Below are 16844 nucleotides of genomic sequence, written 5' to 3'. Positions count from 1 at the left end.
CTGTCGTACGCCGACGTCGCCCCCTGGCTCCACACTTGCCTCCATCGTGTCTGCGCGGTGCGTGCATATCCTGCCCGTTGATGGCCTCGCCTTCGCCTCGGCAGTGGAGGTCAATTCCAGCCTCGTCCGGCCTAAGGCCGCAGATTTTGGCAAGTTCCGGGCAAATTGTAGAGAGTTACATGGCGAAAGTGCGGCGGCGCGTCCACGAGGTTTGACCGGTTTATAGGGCCTGTAAAACGGCCTCCGGAACTCGCACACGGATTCTTGGTGCACTATAAAACATTTAAGGATCGGTCGCAGCAAAGCCAACCGGCTATGTCGTGATCACGCGTGCATGATTAATTGATCAACTGGTAACGGTGGCCGGCCGTTTGGCTGCAGGAGAGTGAGGAAGCCAGGAAGGGGAGTTTGCTCGAGCCTAGTGGCCGGCCGGCCACCTGAATTACCCGCGTATGGGCACCGGGGCAAGTCCCAATCCCAAATGCGTCGTCGTGGCCGGCACCGGAGCCATCCGATCGCCGACCCACTTGGAAGAAATCATTGAACCGACGTGTCAGCTCCCGGCGCAGCTGAAGCAGTGCCCATCTACCCGGCACGATCGATCCAATCCGTGTATCCCTTTTTCCTACTAGCAGCGGCGTGCTCACTTCCATTCCGCGGACAGAATAAAATAAAAGGTGGACCCACGGTGCCGGGTCAACTTGCCCGCCGTCGAGCGGTGCAGCGAGCCGCAGCAGACGCGTAGCTCACCACTATCAGTCCAGTCAGTGGTAGTAGGAGTACGAAAATTTAGCGTTCACTGAATAGCCCGCGAAAAGGAAGAGGGATGGTGGCGACTGGCTAGACAAAAAGCCCAAAAGGCGATAAGATCTGGGCCTGCTGAATCTCTCCTCCTATCCATGCACCAAAAAGGTCACGTGTGGCATCATCATCATGGAAGGGAGGGCGACGGGCATCCATGAGTGCCTATGAGCCTATCACCAACTTAGAGCTCGACGTGTCGGGCGCCAGAAGCACCAGCTAGACGGTAAAGAACACAGCCTTCTGTGGACAGACCAGGCCAGACGGGTCGGCGTCAGCCGGCCCAAATTAATTGGACCAGCGACTAGCCTCGGCATATTTAAGCCGGTGGTGATGGCCGCTCCGGCCCAAAATCCGGTCCGCAGGCAGTGTACGCAAAGGAATGGCAGGATAAACAACACGCCAATCTATATGCCACCATAGAACAGCAATCATGGCAAATGGATGGGCCTTTGCCTCGCATAACAAAAACGAGTAGATTGGCTGTTTTTTTCAATAAAAATCGTTCCAGTGGGATTAATAACTCTCTACTGACGAACAAGGTATAAGGATTTTATAAGGAGGGGAGAGCGACAGAAAATTATCTGGTCATTTCCCAATAACAAAACCCAGGATAACAAGCCCGTAAGATAGGTTATGCTAACGAGTACTCAACTTGAGATATATATGCGACTACAGTAAGTAAACTAACTTTGTAAACATACAGTGAACCGCTTACCGGATCATGTATGTAGTTACGGCTTGGCTTATTCTGATGCCACCCATAAAGATTCCTACGGGGCGACCAAAAGGTCGACTTCCGAGCTGACAGAATCAACAAACTTCTCCTGTGTCATGCGGAAATTGAACTCTTTCCTGTGAAGCAGAGCAATCATTTTGTAGGTTTGAGCATGACAACGAGCAAACCATATTTTACAAACTTTGGACATGGAATGGTGACCCATTCCCTGTGTTATCAGGCCAACCACAAACAGATGTAAACCCCGTGTTAGCATTAACTTCACCACCATCAGAAATGAGCTAGCTCAGGGCTGACAATACTGATGGCGGCGAGCTTCAAGCTAACAATGTGAGGCATGTGCTTTGCTGAAAAATAAATATTAAGACCATGCATAAAATTATTCCATGATACACATTTATAATGATGGCTAGAGCTTAAACATATCACAATTTACTTACTAGGGAAAATGGTTAGACATGGACCATGCAAAACATACATGTCAAGCCGGGATATCTTTGCAACAAAAAGTTACCTCCTGTCTACAATATTCCACACCAGACTTAATTGGCAGCAGAAACATGAGAAAACAAATAAATGCACTTGAACACGGGGACATTATACTAAACAATGGATCATTTCAGTCTAAAATCCAGTTTTACCAAAGGTATAGTTTTAATTTTGATAAGCCATATAATAGAGCTATCTAAAAAACAGGGACATAAACACATGAGAAAAAACTATCATTGAGAACTTAGAAGAGTTTGGTGCAAAAAGGAAGTTTAAGAGTTTCTTATTGATTTTAAAGACAGTCCAATATTCAAGCATGTATAAAATAAAAGTTTTATCCAATACAACCAAGAACTGGCAAGTCATTCCTTCAATAATCAAACCACAACATCAATAGTTACTTATCGTCACAGCCTTCAGACATCACTCAACAATTTACAGTCTCGTGTGTATGCGACATGAGTTTATTTAATGCAACTGAATAATGTATGAACCCCTCTGATAATCAAACTACAACAGCAAAAACCATGTATCAAAACCACAAGACATCACAAATGGAGAAGCTGGTACTCCAGATAAATCTATCATTCTTGCACAAAGATGTGTTATGGCCAACACTAAATCCGTTTTACATAGACACTGACAGTGTTAAGGAAAGTTAGTTTCAGAATGATAGATAGCCCCATTCCAAGAAACAACAGACCATACAAAAAAAAAACATACTAACTGTATCTTGGGCTTAGATGGAAAGCAAGCTACTACATATTTATGTATAATATTCATAAATATTCACAATTATACTACGTACAGTGTTCTGTTCTAAAGAAAGTTGCTTCAATAGAAAAAAGAATCTGCACTACTAAGACCTACAGCTAGAGACTGTTAGTTTAACTACCTTCTGCCACAGTTTTGTTCCAGACTACAGCAGGAGCAAGAAAGCATCATGGTTCAACTTAAGCAACTACCAACTCAATGTGACTAAATCATCTGCACAATGAAGCCCTTAAATAAAGACAACTGAGCACTGGTAGGCCTTTTTTAACCTTTTCAGGTAGGTGGGGTTTATAATTCTGTCCTGTATCAAAAGCTAACTTCAGTTGTCTGAATGTGTGGGTTTTTACTAAGATTGCACTGGGCTAACTATTTTAGCTATTCCTGAGGTAACCACAAGTAGAACCAAGAATCATTATAGGAAGTGGCATATGATTTTCCCAATTACCGTTATTGATATCCCCAGTATTGACTACTAACTCCATAGATTCTAGCCACTCATCAACCAGGTGTTATTTCTCGGATACTCTAATTTGGCACTGTTCCTGTTAACATGCAAATTTATTGCTTCTGTAAAGAATCCCAGGCCTGTCAACATTACCATCCAGCAGCACGAGTGATGAGTCACATTTTCGTCATATAACATGATGTACCCCCTCCATCATATGAAACAAGCTAAGACATTATGTAGATTAAAACTGAAATGAAGTGCCAAAACTTATCAAAAGGAAACACACCGTTCTCTTCTGGCTTTTTTTTTGTTGCAAATGCACTCGTGTTGCACATGTTGACTAAAGATAAGTGGTGGCAGAAAACATGGCTTTTCTCAGAGCTACGGCTACTTTCTACCTTATTTTGGCTTAAAGCTTGGATATGCCTCTTTTACAAAAAAAATATCATCGTGTTATAGTATCACACACTACATAAGAGGTAAAATGATTAAGGGACAAGTGCACAGCCTTTAGAAGCCCACATGTTTCCAGATATCATCTCAGTGAAACTACTCCTCTGTTGCAACACAAGAAAGTCGAAAAAGGTATGCAGCACTGCAGGCTCAAGATATGTCTAAGGTTGCAACTTGCAAGTCAAGCAAGGATGTTAATCCATCATAGCCAAAAGAAGCTTGGGTGCAACCTAGCTCGAGGAGCTGGAGAACTGGGCATTTTTATGTTCAATATGTCCAAATGTTGTCACAAGAACACAACATGTCCATATTTCTTTTGGTTTTAAAATACTATAATGAATATGAAACATATCACAGCATATATTGGCTCTTACGAAATCGTGAGATCTAACAATAAGTTGTTCTGTTTACAATATTGAAGGCAAAGAAGTTTCTCCAACAACAATATGAAGGGCAACTATACATTTCCAATGCAAGTTCAAGGAATTCCAGTTTGATAAGTGAACCAATGGTTTTCTTACCGCTTGGAGAAAAGAGTAATACATTTGAATGAACATAAGAGAGCTAATATAAATCACCTATAACTAGATCTGTTTGCAGGGATCAGGTATCATAAAATTAGGAAGTGTTCGAAATAAAAGTATGGGTGATTTTGGATTGTGCCCGCACCAGCCTTACCAAAATTGGGCAACCAATTATTTGGCGCAGGATTCAAACGCCCAGGGTAGGCCAAAAAATTGGCTACAATATGTAAAGGGAACACCAACTAGTCCATTGGCTGCCAAAAAATTGGCCATAAACCAAACATATGTAAAGGTAATTGGCCTGACCAATATTTTGGTAGGGCCAGCTGGGGCCATAAACCAAACAGACCCTATGTCTACATTTTCTCTTAATATGAACATATTCTGAAGCAAATCCATGTTGATCTAGCTTTCTATGTGCCACTTTCACTACTCTACAGACCATTGCCAACTACACTATGAGACTGCAAGACAAACTGAACCATGACTGCTCTAATCATATTCTGGCCTTTAAAGAGCCAAATACTTAAATTACAGGGTGATCACCGAAAACAGTGCAGCACTTATCCAAACTTGCAAATCGATATGTGTGCAGCAGCAAAAAATGATATAAAATATGGTATGTGGTTCCATAATTCAATATAATTTGACTCTAAAAACCATAAAATTGGATTCCAAAGAAATGTCAATGATCAGATATACAGAGACTAACGCAGCAGATATATGACACAACTCAGATAAGAGATACTACCTTATACAGAGGCATCAAGTTACAATTACAGCTTAAAAGCTAATCACGAAACCTTCTTGATACAACCCAAATAGTATGTCTTAATTGCAAGCATAAGGCCATAAGCACAAGCGCAATAGTAGTTCATGTGGCTGAAGCAAATATATACATATACAGAGCAAACCACGAAATCACAGTGCAACTTTATTCCCACACTGACAGGAACAGAGAGGAACCAACTCACAGCGCATCCTCAGCCACCTGAACTCCCATCAATACTCGCCGCGGTACTCGCTGTAATCGTCCCTTCCAGCAGGCGCCACCTTGTCTCCAACCCTCTCTGCCGCCTTCTCCTCCTTGTACTTCGCAGCTTCATCGATCGCAAGCCCTCCGACAGCACCAGCAACTGCGCCCACAGCAAGCCCAGTGCCTAATCCATACCTTCCGCTTCCAGTCCCACCCTCGGTCCTTCCTCTTTGTTCATACGGCCCAGGCACACCCTCAGTCCTACCTTTCTGCTCATACTGCCCAGGCACAGCCTCAGTCCTTCCTCTTTGCTCATACTGTCCAGGCATAGCATCAGCCCTTCCTTTTGGCTCATACTGCCCAGGCACAGCTTCAGTCCTTGCTCTCTGCTCATACTGCCTGCCGTACTCCACAGGTGCGGAGGGACCTCCGGTGTAGTCGTACTGAGATGGAGGCGGTGGGGCAGAGTAGTACCCAGTGGGACGGTAGTACTGGTCTAGGCCGTATTGCGGCGGGGCGGAGTAAGCGGGGGGTGGAGGGGGTGGGAAATAGTAGGGGGAGGAGGAAGGGGGCGGATACTGGGGCTCAGGAGGAGGAGGAGGCGAGCGCTCGCGAAGGGCGACGCGGATACGGAGCTTGCCCTGGGGGCGGCCGGAGGGGCGGAGGAGCGGGAGCGTGATGATGGGCGAGGCGGGGGAGTCGGAGCTAGGGTTAGGGTTGGCGGGGAAGAGGAGGTCGCGGAGGGGCGAGTGGGCGGAGCCGACGAGCGGCTTGGGCGAGTCGGACGGCTTGGAGTGGAAGACGTCGAGGGAGAGGATGAGCGAGGGGTCGTGCGGCGAGAGGTGGGGCGGGAGCGGGAGGACGATGCGCTCGTTCCAGGCGGGCTTGCAGCCCCCGGCGTCGTCGGGGCGGGTGGCGGTGCGGCGGGAGGGATCCAGGTAGGCGACGGCGTAGGCGCGGAGGTCGCCGCGGCGCCAGTTGACGTTCTTCAGGTGCTTGCCCGAGACGACGGTGACCTCCAGATCGAAGGCCTTTGACGGCGCCGATGCCGGCGGCGGCATCGAAGGAGGCGGCGGGGCTTGGTACTGCGGATGGGAGAGCTGGTGCGGTGGAAGCTGGTGTTGGTGCGGGTGGGGAGGGGGCGGGGAAGCCATGGCGCCGGGGAGCGGTGCTCTGGCTTTCGCGCTTGATGCTGGAGGTGGGTGATGAGTCCTGATCTGATGACTCTTTGATGCGATCTGTTTGTTCGGCCGGAGAGCCGTGAGGGTGAGATCGACTGACACTGGCAGTATGCGTACTCAAGAAGAATATAACCCTAATAATAAATCAGCCTATGTCTAAAGGCCTCCATTGGGCCTCGGTTGTTTGTTCCAACGAACCCACTCCGAAGGCCTCGTGAGATAAACAAGAGCAACAGAATAACCTTTCTGCATAATTGCCACTGTCGAGTCCAAATATAAGAAGCATAATCGCCACTGGATCATCAACATGGGATATTCATGGATGCCAGGTTTGCCAAACTGAGAACTGAATGAAAGCACCAGATCAAATGGATGCACACCAATGATGCCACTAGTACAAACAAATGCCATGATCCAAAAAAGAAAATTAGAACTGTCAATTTTTATGCAAAACCAAGCACAGCCAATGCAAATAGAATAATCCAAAACTATTTTTACGGCATAACAAAGTCAATCAAATTATTGCATGATCCATATATGCACATACCAGTGGGCTCTGCCTACTGTTCTTATTGATCAAAATATACATCGACTGAAGAAAAAAGCACCTAATTGACATTCAAATCAAAGTATACTGCATGACAAGCAAAAGAGACTTGCCTTCAGTTTTGCAGCTTTGCACCATTGTTGCTACAAGTACAGTATTATTGTACTGTTAGTTTTCTTCTGTACCTTGCTCTCAGAAGGATCAGAACCTCCGGAAGCACAATATCCAACTTCATGAACAACCTGAGCAGATATTTAATTAGTGAGTGCATATAAATTGGCCAATGATGAAATATCGGCTAGCTAGAACCAAATAATTAGTTTTAGAGGAACTCTTTGAATTTCAGCACTGTCCATATTCATAACATTTCAAATGGATATCCTAAACTTCAGAACACTGCCAAGACTTGGGCTTACAGAAGGCAATGATTATTTTTAAGTTGAAGAGTTAATGAATTTATTTGTTTTCGACAATCAAATAACCAACAAAAATTTATACCATTGAGAGGATAAATTACTTATGATGTATAAAATACAAAACAAATTGGTACCAGACCACTCGAAACTCAAAACAGTCAATTGAACATCCCATGCCGCAGTTGCGTAGCATATCAACCTAACCTGGTGACCTCAAAATGTCCACGAACCAAGTGTCCAAATCTTGTTCCTGCAGCAGATGGGAAAGATATTCCCACAGCTGAATGCTCCCATCACCAATAATCTCCACAAGAGCATTTGCCATCTCTGAAATGGTGAAAGCGGCTTACGTCTCTCACCACAATCTCTCGACCAGTGACCTGAGATATCAACTTGATAGCAACATGGCAGTCATCGCACACACGTAGATTCTTCATTACTCGGATAGGAACTCCTTCAGGTAAGCTCAGAAGCGCAAATGCTATTGCCAATTTCTCGCTGTGGTGAGTTAAGCTAACCTCTTTCTCCTCATCCTCCATATCATGGAACACCATGCTCATATCTGGTGCATAGCCACATTCCCTAATCTTGGCCATCATTTCTTCCAAGTACTCAATGATCTCCCCTTGTCTTGGATGTGATTTATCCCCAGTGCAAAACTGGTGCACCTGGCCCTTAAGTTCCACCCAGCTGACACCAGGCTCCTTTCTCACCTTCTTCTCCCTCATATTTTTTCTTAATTCACTAACATCTCCCCATCTCTTGCTGGTAGCACGAATATTTGATAGCAGAACATAAGGCGCAGAGTCTTGAGGGTCAAACTCAATGACTCGTTCGGCTATCCGCTCGGCCATGTCAAAATTCTTCTGGGTCTTACAGGCAGACAGCAGTGTCTTCCATATGATCCCATCAGCACGTACAGGCATTGACAAGATAAGGGCCTCTGCTTCATCCAGACAACCTGATCGCCCAAGCAGATCCACAATACAAGTGTAGTGTTTCACACTTGGCTGCAGTCCATAAGTCTTAGTCATAAGCTCAAAGAACTCCAGGCCTTGGTCTTTCAGACCACTATGGCTGCACGCATATAGCAGGGCCAGGAAAGTAACCTCATTAGGGTTAGCCCCTCTATTCATCATCTGTTTAAAGAGCTCAACTGCTTTATGTCCTTGCCCATGGAACCCGCAAGCAGAGATCATTGCGCTGAGGAGGAAAAGATCTAATCCACCATAACCAGAGTAAACTCTTTCCGAGTCACCTAAGCATCCGCATCGAGAGTACATGTGCACAAGGGAAGTAATGACTGGCACAACCTTGTCTACTCCAGCCTTGATAACCTGTGCATGAACCTGTTGACCTTGTGCAAGGGCTGCCAAGTCCGAGCAAGAGGTAATAACACTAACGAAGGTGACCACATCTGCCGTGATCCCAACACCTCTCATCATGGAGAAGTACTCCAGTGCTCCCTCCGAGTCGCCATGCTGCGTCCTGCCAGCGATCGTGGTATTGAATGACACAACCGTCAGAGACGGAAGCGCCTGGAGAACGGCCTCGCCTTGTGCAAGGCACCCGCACCGCATGTACATGTGAGCCAAGGAGTTCCCAACGCACATGTCAGTGTCCATCCCACACCGCACGACATAGGCATGGACCTGGCGCCCAGAGACGACATCGGCGAGCCCAGCACAGCACCTGAACACGCTCCCCAGGCCGAACTCGTCGGGATGCAACCCCTCCCTTCGCATGGCGAGGAAGAAGTGCAGGCTGTCCACGTCAAGCCCTGCATTGGTGAGCCCAGCGACCATGGCATTCCAGGTGGCGACGTTCCTCGCGGGCATCTCGTCGAACAGCGTCCGCGCGCTTCCCAGGTCGCCGTTCTTGATGTAGCCCCCGATCAGAATGTTCCAGGACATGACGTTCCGCTTGGGGATTCTGTCGAACAGGTCGCGCGCGGTGGGGAGGTCGCCCAGGTCCGCGTAGGCCAGCAGGAGGTTGTTGGCGGTGAAGCGGTCGGCGGCGGCGCCCGAGGTGGCGGCGAAGGCGTGGAGCTGGCGGAGGAGCGGGACGGCGCGGCAGGCCCGGAAGACGTGCGCGAAGAGGCTGACGTCCGACCAGAGGACGTCGCGGAAGGGGTGGCGGACGGCGTCCTTGAGGCGGCCGCTTGTGCAGAGGCGGATGAGCTCGTCCTTGGCCTCCCGTGCACCGGCGGTGAGCGTCTTCAGCGCTGGCCTGGCCATGTGGCCGTGCGACGGCTAGCGGTACGACGCGGCCGTGGTGATGGCCGGCGCGGCTACCGGAAGCATGGCGTGTTTGGACAAAGGGGACTGGCAATGCGAACACTGCAACGACCACAACACCTCGTCAGCAATTCCGCGGCCCAGCACAATCTCATAGCTGAAGATAAGGCCCACTGGCCCAAGGAGAGGGAAGGAACTGGATATGAAGACGGACTGGACTCCGTCTCCGTGCCGAGCCCGGGGCTCCCTTCCGTTCCGCCGTTATATAGATCGACACGACGAGTCTACGACGCGGCAGCAAGATCCTGGAGGAGTTTTTCTCGCTCAAGTCCGGAAGTATGGCAGAGGCGGAGGCTTCCACCGGCGAGAACGAGACCATGAGCAACGAGGCGGTCACCGGAGAGGAGTGTTCACCGAAGCTCTGCCCCACCAAAAGGAAAGAGCCGACGGCCGAGCATCTGCATCCCCTCGAGGGAGGCCCCATGGAGAACGCGGTCTTCTCAGACAAGTGTGCTGATCCGATCGCTCTGGCCGTCGAGGCTTTCGAGCAGGCCATCGCTGACGTCGAAGTTGCAGCGGCGGCCGATGATGACGAAGACGATGATGATAGATCAATCACAGAGAGCGAGTTTGCAGCCTTTGAAGAGGATGAAAGGGCGGATTACCGGCGGTTCTGGCAAGAGGAGTTGCTGCCCAGAAACCCAGATTGGGAGTTCAGGGATTATTCCTTGGTTATCAAGGATGTAGATGTCTATGACGGCAAGGCTGCCCTATAATCCAACTGAGATGATGATTTTTATTTTATTTGATGTGGTCAGTTCATTAAGATCTTATGTACCCGCAATAAAATCCTATCGATGTGATTGATCACAGATATCTTCATGATGTTGTGATCTTGTCTTGTTTTTAAGTTAGGTCGTGGCCTTATTATTATGTTATCAGGCACCGATGTCTAGTGATATGTGTTTTAGTTTACTACTTCCTCTGTTAGAGCATGTCTAGCAGGCCCCTTATATTTCTGCCCCGTATATCGCCGCTTTTTCGCCCCGTATAAAAAAAATGCGCGATCATACACCGCTTCGTCTAGCAGACCCCGTATTTGCCCCCGTATATTTGTAAATTTAAAACCCCGGGAAACTAGTTCATTCATAGTTTGTCGATCATACATAGGAATCGACATACCTACATACAAAATGCGCGATCATGGATCGTGACTTCTAGTCGGAGAGGTCCGTGATGAACCCGTCACTACTAGGAAAAGGTCTAGCCGTAAGACTGCCAGCAGTGGCGCACCATGACTGCCGTGCGCCACTACTACTTAGCAGTGGCGCACCACAAAACGGTGGGCCACTGTTACAAAAGTAGTAGTGGCGCACCTTGATTGTGGCGCGCCATAAGTAAGTGGTGACAGGAGGCCAGCTCCTCCCCCAACCTAGTAGTGGCGCACGTCTCCGGGGTGCGTCACTGCTACATTTCTTACCTATGGCGCACGTTGGTGAGGTGCGCCACTGCTAGGAGGTGTCCAGAGCCTGTTTAGAGATGATAGGCTTAGCAATGGCGCACTTCGGTGGTGCGCCACTGCTACATAGGTTACCTATGGCGCATGTCATTAGGTGCGCCACTGCTAGGGGGTGGCCAGAGCCCATTTAGAGATGAGAGGCTTAGCAGTGGCGCACCACCTAGCAGTGCGCCATTGCTATGTCACCCTAGCAGTGGCGCACGGCTAGGTGGTGCGCCACTGCTAACCTGGGATCATTTCCTGCTTTTAACCCCTCCACTCACATGTGCCACCCACTTTCCCCAAACACTCTTCCACCACCACCTCCCACCAAATCTGGATCTGGTCATGTTGCCCCTCCTTCCCACCTCATTTTCACCTCTTCATTCACCAAAATTAAGTTGGTAAACTTAATTTTCTTCATAGGTAAGTAATGGTGAAGCTTTCTTAGCTCAATACCCTACTCAATCTCAACTTTTTACCTCATCCAACACTCTAGGTCTCGCCGTATCGGTAACTTTGTTGGTTTTATGCTTTGTGTGTGGCCGGTTCCGATATGATCGGCTTGCACACACGTCACGTACACGTGTGTGTGCACATATATTATGTGCGAAGCTCGATGATCATGTGTTGTGCGCATGCGCGAAAAGCGTCACGTTCATGTGTGTTGTATGCGAAGCCTCCGAATCCACATGTGTTGTATATGCGAAGCCTCCACACATGTGTTGCATGTGTTTTTGTTTGCAGGGATTTGAAATGCGATGGAGTTGCCAATATTTTGCCGAAACGTTGATTCATTTCCGTTTCGGCGAATGTTGGGCATACTACGCATATACATATGTCCTATTTTTAGGGAAGGTCATGCCAAAATTTTCTTTTGGTATGCTAAGATATCCATTTTCTCTATACCCGCAGGCGACCATGGTCCGCATGATGAGCGAAGGCGTTGTGGCTAGGTTTTTGAAAGCCGCGACAGCCGAGATGATTAGAAATAACCAAAAGGAGATAAGATGTCCGTGTCGAAGATGCAAGCTGACGAGCCTTATGGACCCTAAAGCTGATATGGTGCGGGACCACCTTCTCATGCGTGGTTTCATGGATGGCTATCGGTGGGAAGGCGACGAAGATGATTATGAATTTGTCCATGGGATTTCAACAAGAAATAAGGAAGGAGGTGATCAGGATGTAGAAGATCTCGGACATGATTAGGATGTAGAAGATCCCGGAGATGATCATGATCACAATGTAGGAGATCCTGGACCTGATGATGAGGAAGATCAAGATGGAGGTCATCATGACGATCATGAAGATGAAGACGATGGACCATCGTCGATGGACTGGGTGCAGGACCCTTATCTTCAAGAGCTGCTTCTCAAGCAGACGAGTAACGCAAGAGCTGCCGCCCGAGAGAAAGCCAAGATGGATCAACTGGAGGTAGACGCGGTTACTCCATTGTATGAAGGATGCAGGCCGGAGGATACCCGCCTGAAAGTAACGCTCATGGCTCTGGAGATGACGGTAAAGCACAAAAGGACCCACAACTCCTGCAACGACAACATGTCATTCTGGCAGGAACGTCTTCCCAAAGGTAACACGTGTCCGACTAGTATCGAGGAGGCCAAGAAAATCGTGTGTCCTCTGGATTTACCGCATGTGAAATACCATGTGTGCTTGAACGATTGCATCATTTATCGGAACGAGCACGCGGAGTGTACCATATGTCCGGTGTGCGGCGTCAGTCGGTACAAGAAGGGGAAGAAAGCTCCTCGAAAGGTCGTCTGGTACTTTCCGATCACTCCTCGTCTGCAGCGGTATTTCGCGGATCCTAAGCAAGCAAAGCTAATGCGCTGGCACGCAGAGATGAGGAAGGGAGAAGATGACGCAGATGATCCGAAGAAAAAGAAAAAGGACAGGATGTTGAGACACCCTTCGGATGCTAGCCAGTGGAATGCGTTGAACCTCGAGTACCGAGAATTTGGGGACGATCCTAGGAACATAAGGCTGGGCACGAGCACCGATGGAGTCAATCCGTTTGGCAGCCAGAGTAGCACGCATAGCACCTGGCCCGTGTTTGTGTGGATGTACAACCCCCCCCCTGGTTGTGCATGAAGAGGAAGTACATTCAAATGAGTATGCTAATTGAAGGGCCGAAACAACCAGGGAACGACATCAATCTGTATATGGGGCTTCTGAAAGAGGAGCTAGCCACGCTATGGGACGCGCCTGCCAACACGTGGGATGCCGCCGCGGAAGAATATTTCCCTATGAGAGCCGCGTTGCTCACGACGGTGCACGACTTTCTCGGTTACGGATATGTCGCGGGGCAGGTGGTCCACGGATTCAATGCATGCGTCAGGTGCATGGACGACACAACGTACCGCCAGCTAGATAGAGATCCTGGGTCCTCGAAAACGGTGTTCATGGGACATCGAAGGTGGCTTCGCGAGGACGACCCATGGAGGAAATGCAAGGATCTGTTCGATGGTCAATACGAACCACGAAGACGGCCACGTACGAGAAGCGGCGAGCAAATAGACGAGCTATTGAAAAATTGGAAAGAGTGCCCACAGCCGGGAAAGAAGCGAAAGGCGCCGGAGCCGCTGCTTAAGGTATGGAAGACGAGGTCTGTTTTCTGGGACTTGTCGTACTGGAAGATCCTCCGTGTGCCTCACAGCCTTGATGTCATGCACATCACGAAGAACGTGTGCGAGAGTCTGCTTGGTACCCTCCTCAACATGCCAGAGAAGACCAAAGATGGGCCGAAAGCAAGGTACGACTTGCAATCAATTGGGATCAGGGAGGAGCTTCACGCGGGACGCCCTAATGATGATGATGATGATGATGATGATGACGATGACGATGACGAGGCGGAGGACACGCAAAGTCGTCGCAAGGGCAAAAAGGCCAAAAAGATCGAATATTACTGCCCCCCCCCCCCCCGCGTGCTTCACTCTAAGTCAGAAGGAGATCGAGCAGTTTTTCGACTGTCTCCTAGGATCAAAACTTCCTTACGGTTACGCGGGGAAGATAAGCAGGTACCTAGACAAAGCGAAGCAGAGGTTCAGCGGGATGAAGTCTCACGACTGTCACGTGCTGATGACGCAGATACTTCCGGTTGCAATCCGTGGGATCATGGACGCGCACGTACGTGAAACGCTTTTTGGACCATGCAACTTTTTAGCCGTCTTCTCTCGGAAGTCTCATTGGCGTGAGGCAACTTAGAAGGCTACAGAAGAGATCGTGGTGATCGTGCGAGCTTGAGATGTACTTCCCGCCCGCATTCTTCGACGTTATGGTGCATCTGCTGGTACATATCGTGGAGGATATCATCCAACTGGGGCCGACGTTCCTGCACAGCATGATGCCGTTCGAAAGGATGAATGGTGTCATCAAAGGGTACGTTCACAACAGGGCACGTCCAGACGGAAGCATAGCCAAGGGCTTTCTGACCGAAGAGTGCATCTCCTTCTGCACGAGTTATCTAGAAATCGAGAATCCCGTCGGTCTGCCCGTAAACAGGCACCTCGGGAAGCTCGCTGGATGGGGTCACCGCGAGGGTAGCCGCGAAATGCATGTCGACTTCAAGGGTCGAATCGCCGACTTTGAAAGAGCAAACCTAGTCACGCTACAACACATAGACGTGGTCGATCCATGGGTGGTAGAGCACAAAACCTTCATCGCCACGACGTACAATGATCAGGGCCAATAGAGGACGGACAGAGATATAATCAAAGAGCACAACTCAACCTTCACGCGGTGGTTCAAGGACAAGATGCTGACGTTGACGTGGGCACTACCCTTCGGGTAACCCACATTACCCTATCCTGTATTGACTAATTGGAGGCCCATGAAGACACCTGAAGGCAAGATGGGCCACTTGGGGGGCGCACCAGAAGGTTCCTTGACGAGCAAGACAAGGAAGCGATCTTTCCTTGTCTTGCTCGTCAAGGAACCTGGGTAAATCGCTCTCCCCGCTTGTCTGTGAACCGATGTCTCGTGTCAGCCTGCAGGATTCCATCAACCCTAAGCCCCTATCGGAGGGCATTGGCGAGGAGTACCCTCGACAATTGGCACCGTCTGTGGGAACCCTGTCGGCACAAGATCGGGCATCGGCTGAACCCGTCATGTCATCGGTAGCTTCATCAACACCGTCATCGCCTCGTCTGGGAAGCCTAATTCGTTTCGGCTCCTACGAATTCACCCCGCATAGCGATTCATCTCGCTCGACTTTCTCCGGTCTACAAGGCAACATGGAGATGGCTTTCGGGAGCGTCCACTACAACGTCAACTCAGAAGGAATTCTTCGGCTGCTGGAATCTCCCATCTCCAGATCGACGAGTCCGAGCGCGTCGTCGTCACTCGACCTTTCGGCTGGCCTGACAAGCCCGTCGAGTCCGTCTACGCCTTCGACTCTTCGTTCGGCATCCTCTATGTCGGTCGGATCTGATGACCCCGCATCCTCGGAGCTAACCTCGTACTACTGCATGAACTGTGACACCAGGCACGGACTGGGGTCAAGCGACACACCGTTCATCTGCAATGCCTACTATTCATCGGGAGAGGACAGCATCGGCAGCATCACCCAAGGAGACACCCGAAGAGTGGCGCCCCTCTAAGTTTATGTCGCTAACAGGGGAGACGAAGATCGCACCCCCCCGTTCCAGCAGGCGAGCTAGTTTTGAAAACAGCGCCAGCAACAACAACAGCGACCACACCATCGCAGAGGAGGAGTGGGCAGCAGCCAAGGCAGCCGTGCTTAATAACACACCGCTTCCGGCGGGAACCACGGTTGGCACTCTCAATGCTTACCGCTCCATATTGGAGAAAAATCGGGAGCGCCTATCTAAGGAGCAAGCCACCCTCGAGAAACGCCTATCTGCGGTAGACCGATCCAGCGAGTGACGGAGGGGCTCACAGGGAAACGCCTCTCAAAGTACCCACGGAGGAGGCAAACATCGATCAAGAATGTCCAGGCTCTCGGAAGATGATGCAAGGGAGATAACGTCAAACCTGACCAAGTCCTTTATGACTACGGACACCGCGGGCATGCCACGGCCAAAAACCGTTGCGGGAGCAACAGCTAACCTTGCAGCATACCTCATTAATCAGCGTCCCGAAGGATCCATGGCCCAGGCTCACCGTCGCGCCTTAGAAAGTCTCGCGATATTAGGAGACAATTTAGTTCCACGGAAGGAGAAGACCACGTTGCAGGCCAGCGGCTCAAAGCATCGCGCAAGAGACGCTCGGGATGAAATTACTCAGAGTAGGATCGACAAAGCAAGGCGACGACGCGCCCTCAGAGAGGAATTCGACAGCGATTCTTCGGATGAGACCCAGGAGAACGATGGCGAACTTAGGGGGGCCGATTGTTTAAGCTACAAAATTCGGGAGGCGATGCCACCTAAGAAGTTCAAACCCACCCCTACCGATGCCGCCAAGTACGATGGGCAGCAGGAGCCGAGATCCTGGATAGAGGATTATCTGCAGACGGTGATTCTGCAAAAAGGAAACCAGATAGCAGCAGTGCAGTGCCTGCAGCTTTACCTAAAGGACTCAGCGCGAGCCTGGCTAAGAGGTCTACCGAAGGGTTCCATCAAGTCATGGGATGACCTAGTAGAAGCCTTCGTCGCCAATTTCCAAGCAACCTACAAAAGGCCCGTCGGGATCGAGGAGTTACGGCATTGCCAGCAGAAGCAGAAGGAATCGATGCGCGCATACATCGGGAGATTCACCAAGCTCCTGAACGCTGCGGAAGACGTAT

General features: G+C 49.5%; 2 protein-coding genes across 2 annotated transcripts; both read right to left on the bottom strand.

Annotated features, from left to right (window-relative positions):
• Positions 1–4950: 4950 nt before the first annotated feature.
• On the bottom strand, positions 4951–6413 carry LOC127344412 (uncharacterized). The gene has a single exon (XM_051370675.2). It carries the CDS (start codon positions 6356–6358, stop codon positions 5231–5233), a length of 1128 nt encoding a protein of 375 aa, XP_051226635.1. The 5' UTR covers positions 6359–6413; the 3' UTR covers positions 4951–5230.
• Positions 6414–6965: 552 nt separating this feature from the next.
• Positions 6966–9656, bottom strand: LOC127344413 (pentatricopeptide repeat-containing protein At2g41080). Its single transcript, XM_071828507.1, has 2 exons — positions 7553–9656; positions 6966–7174 (listed from the first exon to the last, which is right to left on the bottom strand). Exon 1 carries the CDS (start codon positions 9583–9585, stop codon positions 7642–7644), a length of 1944 nt encoding a protein of 647 aa, XP_071684608.1. The 5' UTR covers positions 9586–9656; the 3' UTR covers positions 6966–7174; positions 7553–7641.
• Positions 9657–16844: the final 7188 nt, after the last annotated feature.

This window comes from Lolium perenne, chromosome 3 (genome assembly GCF_019359855.2).
Source record: "Lolium perenne isolate Kyuss_39 chromosome 3, Kyuss_2.0, whole genome shotgun sequence".
NCBI classification, from domain to species: domain Eukaryota; kingdom Viridiplantae; phylum Streptophyta; class Magnoliopsida; order Poales; family Poaceae; genus Lolium; species Lolium perenne.
The sequence above is the reverse complement of the archived record's forward strand: the minus strand, read 5'-3'. Positions and strand labels throughout refer to the sequence as shown.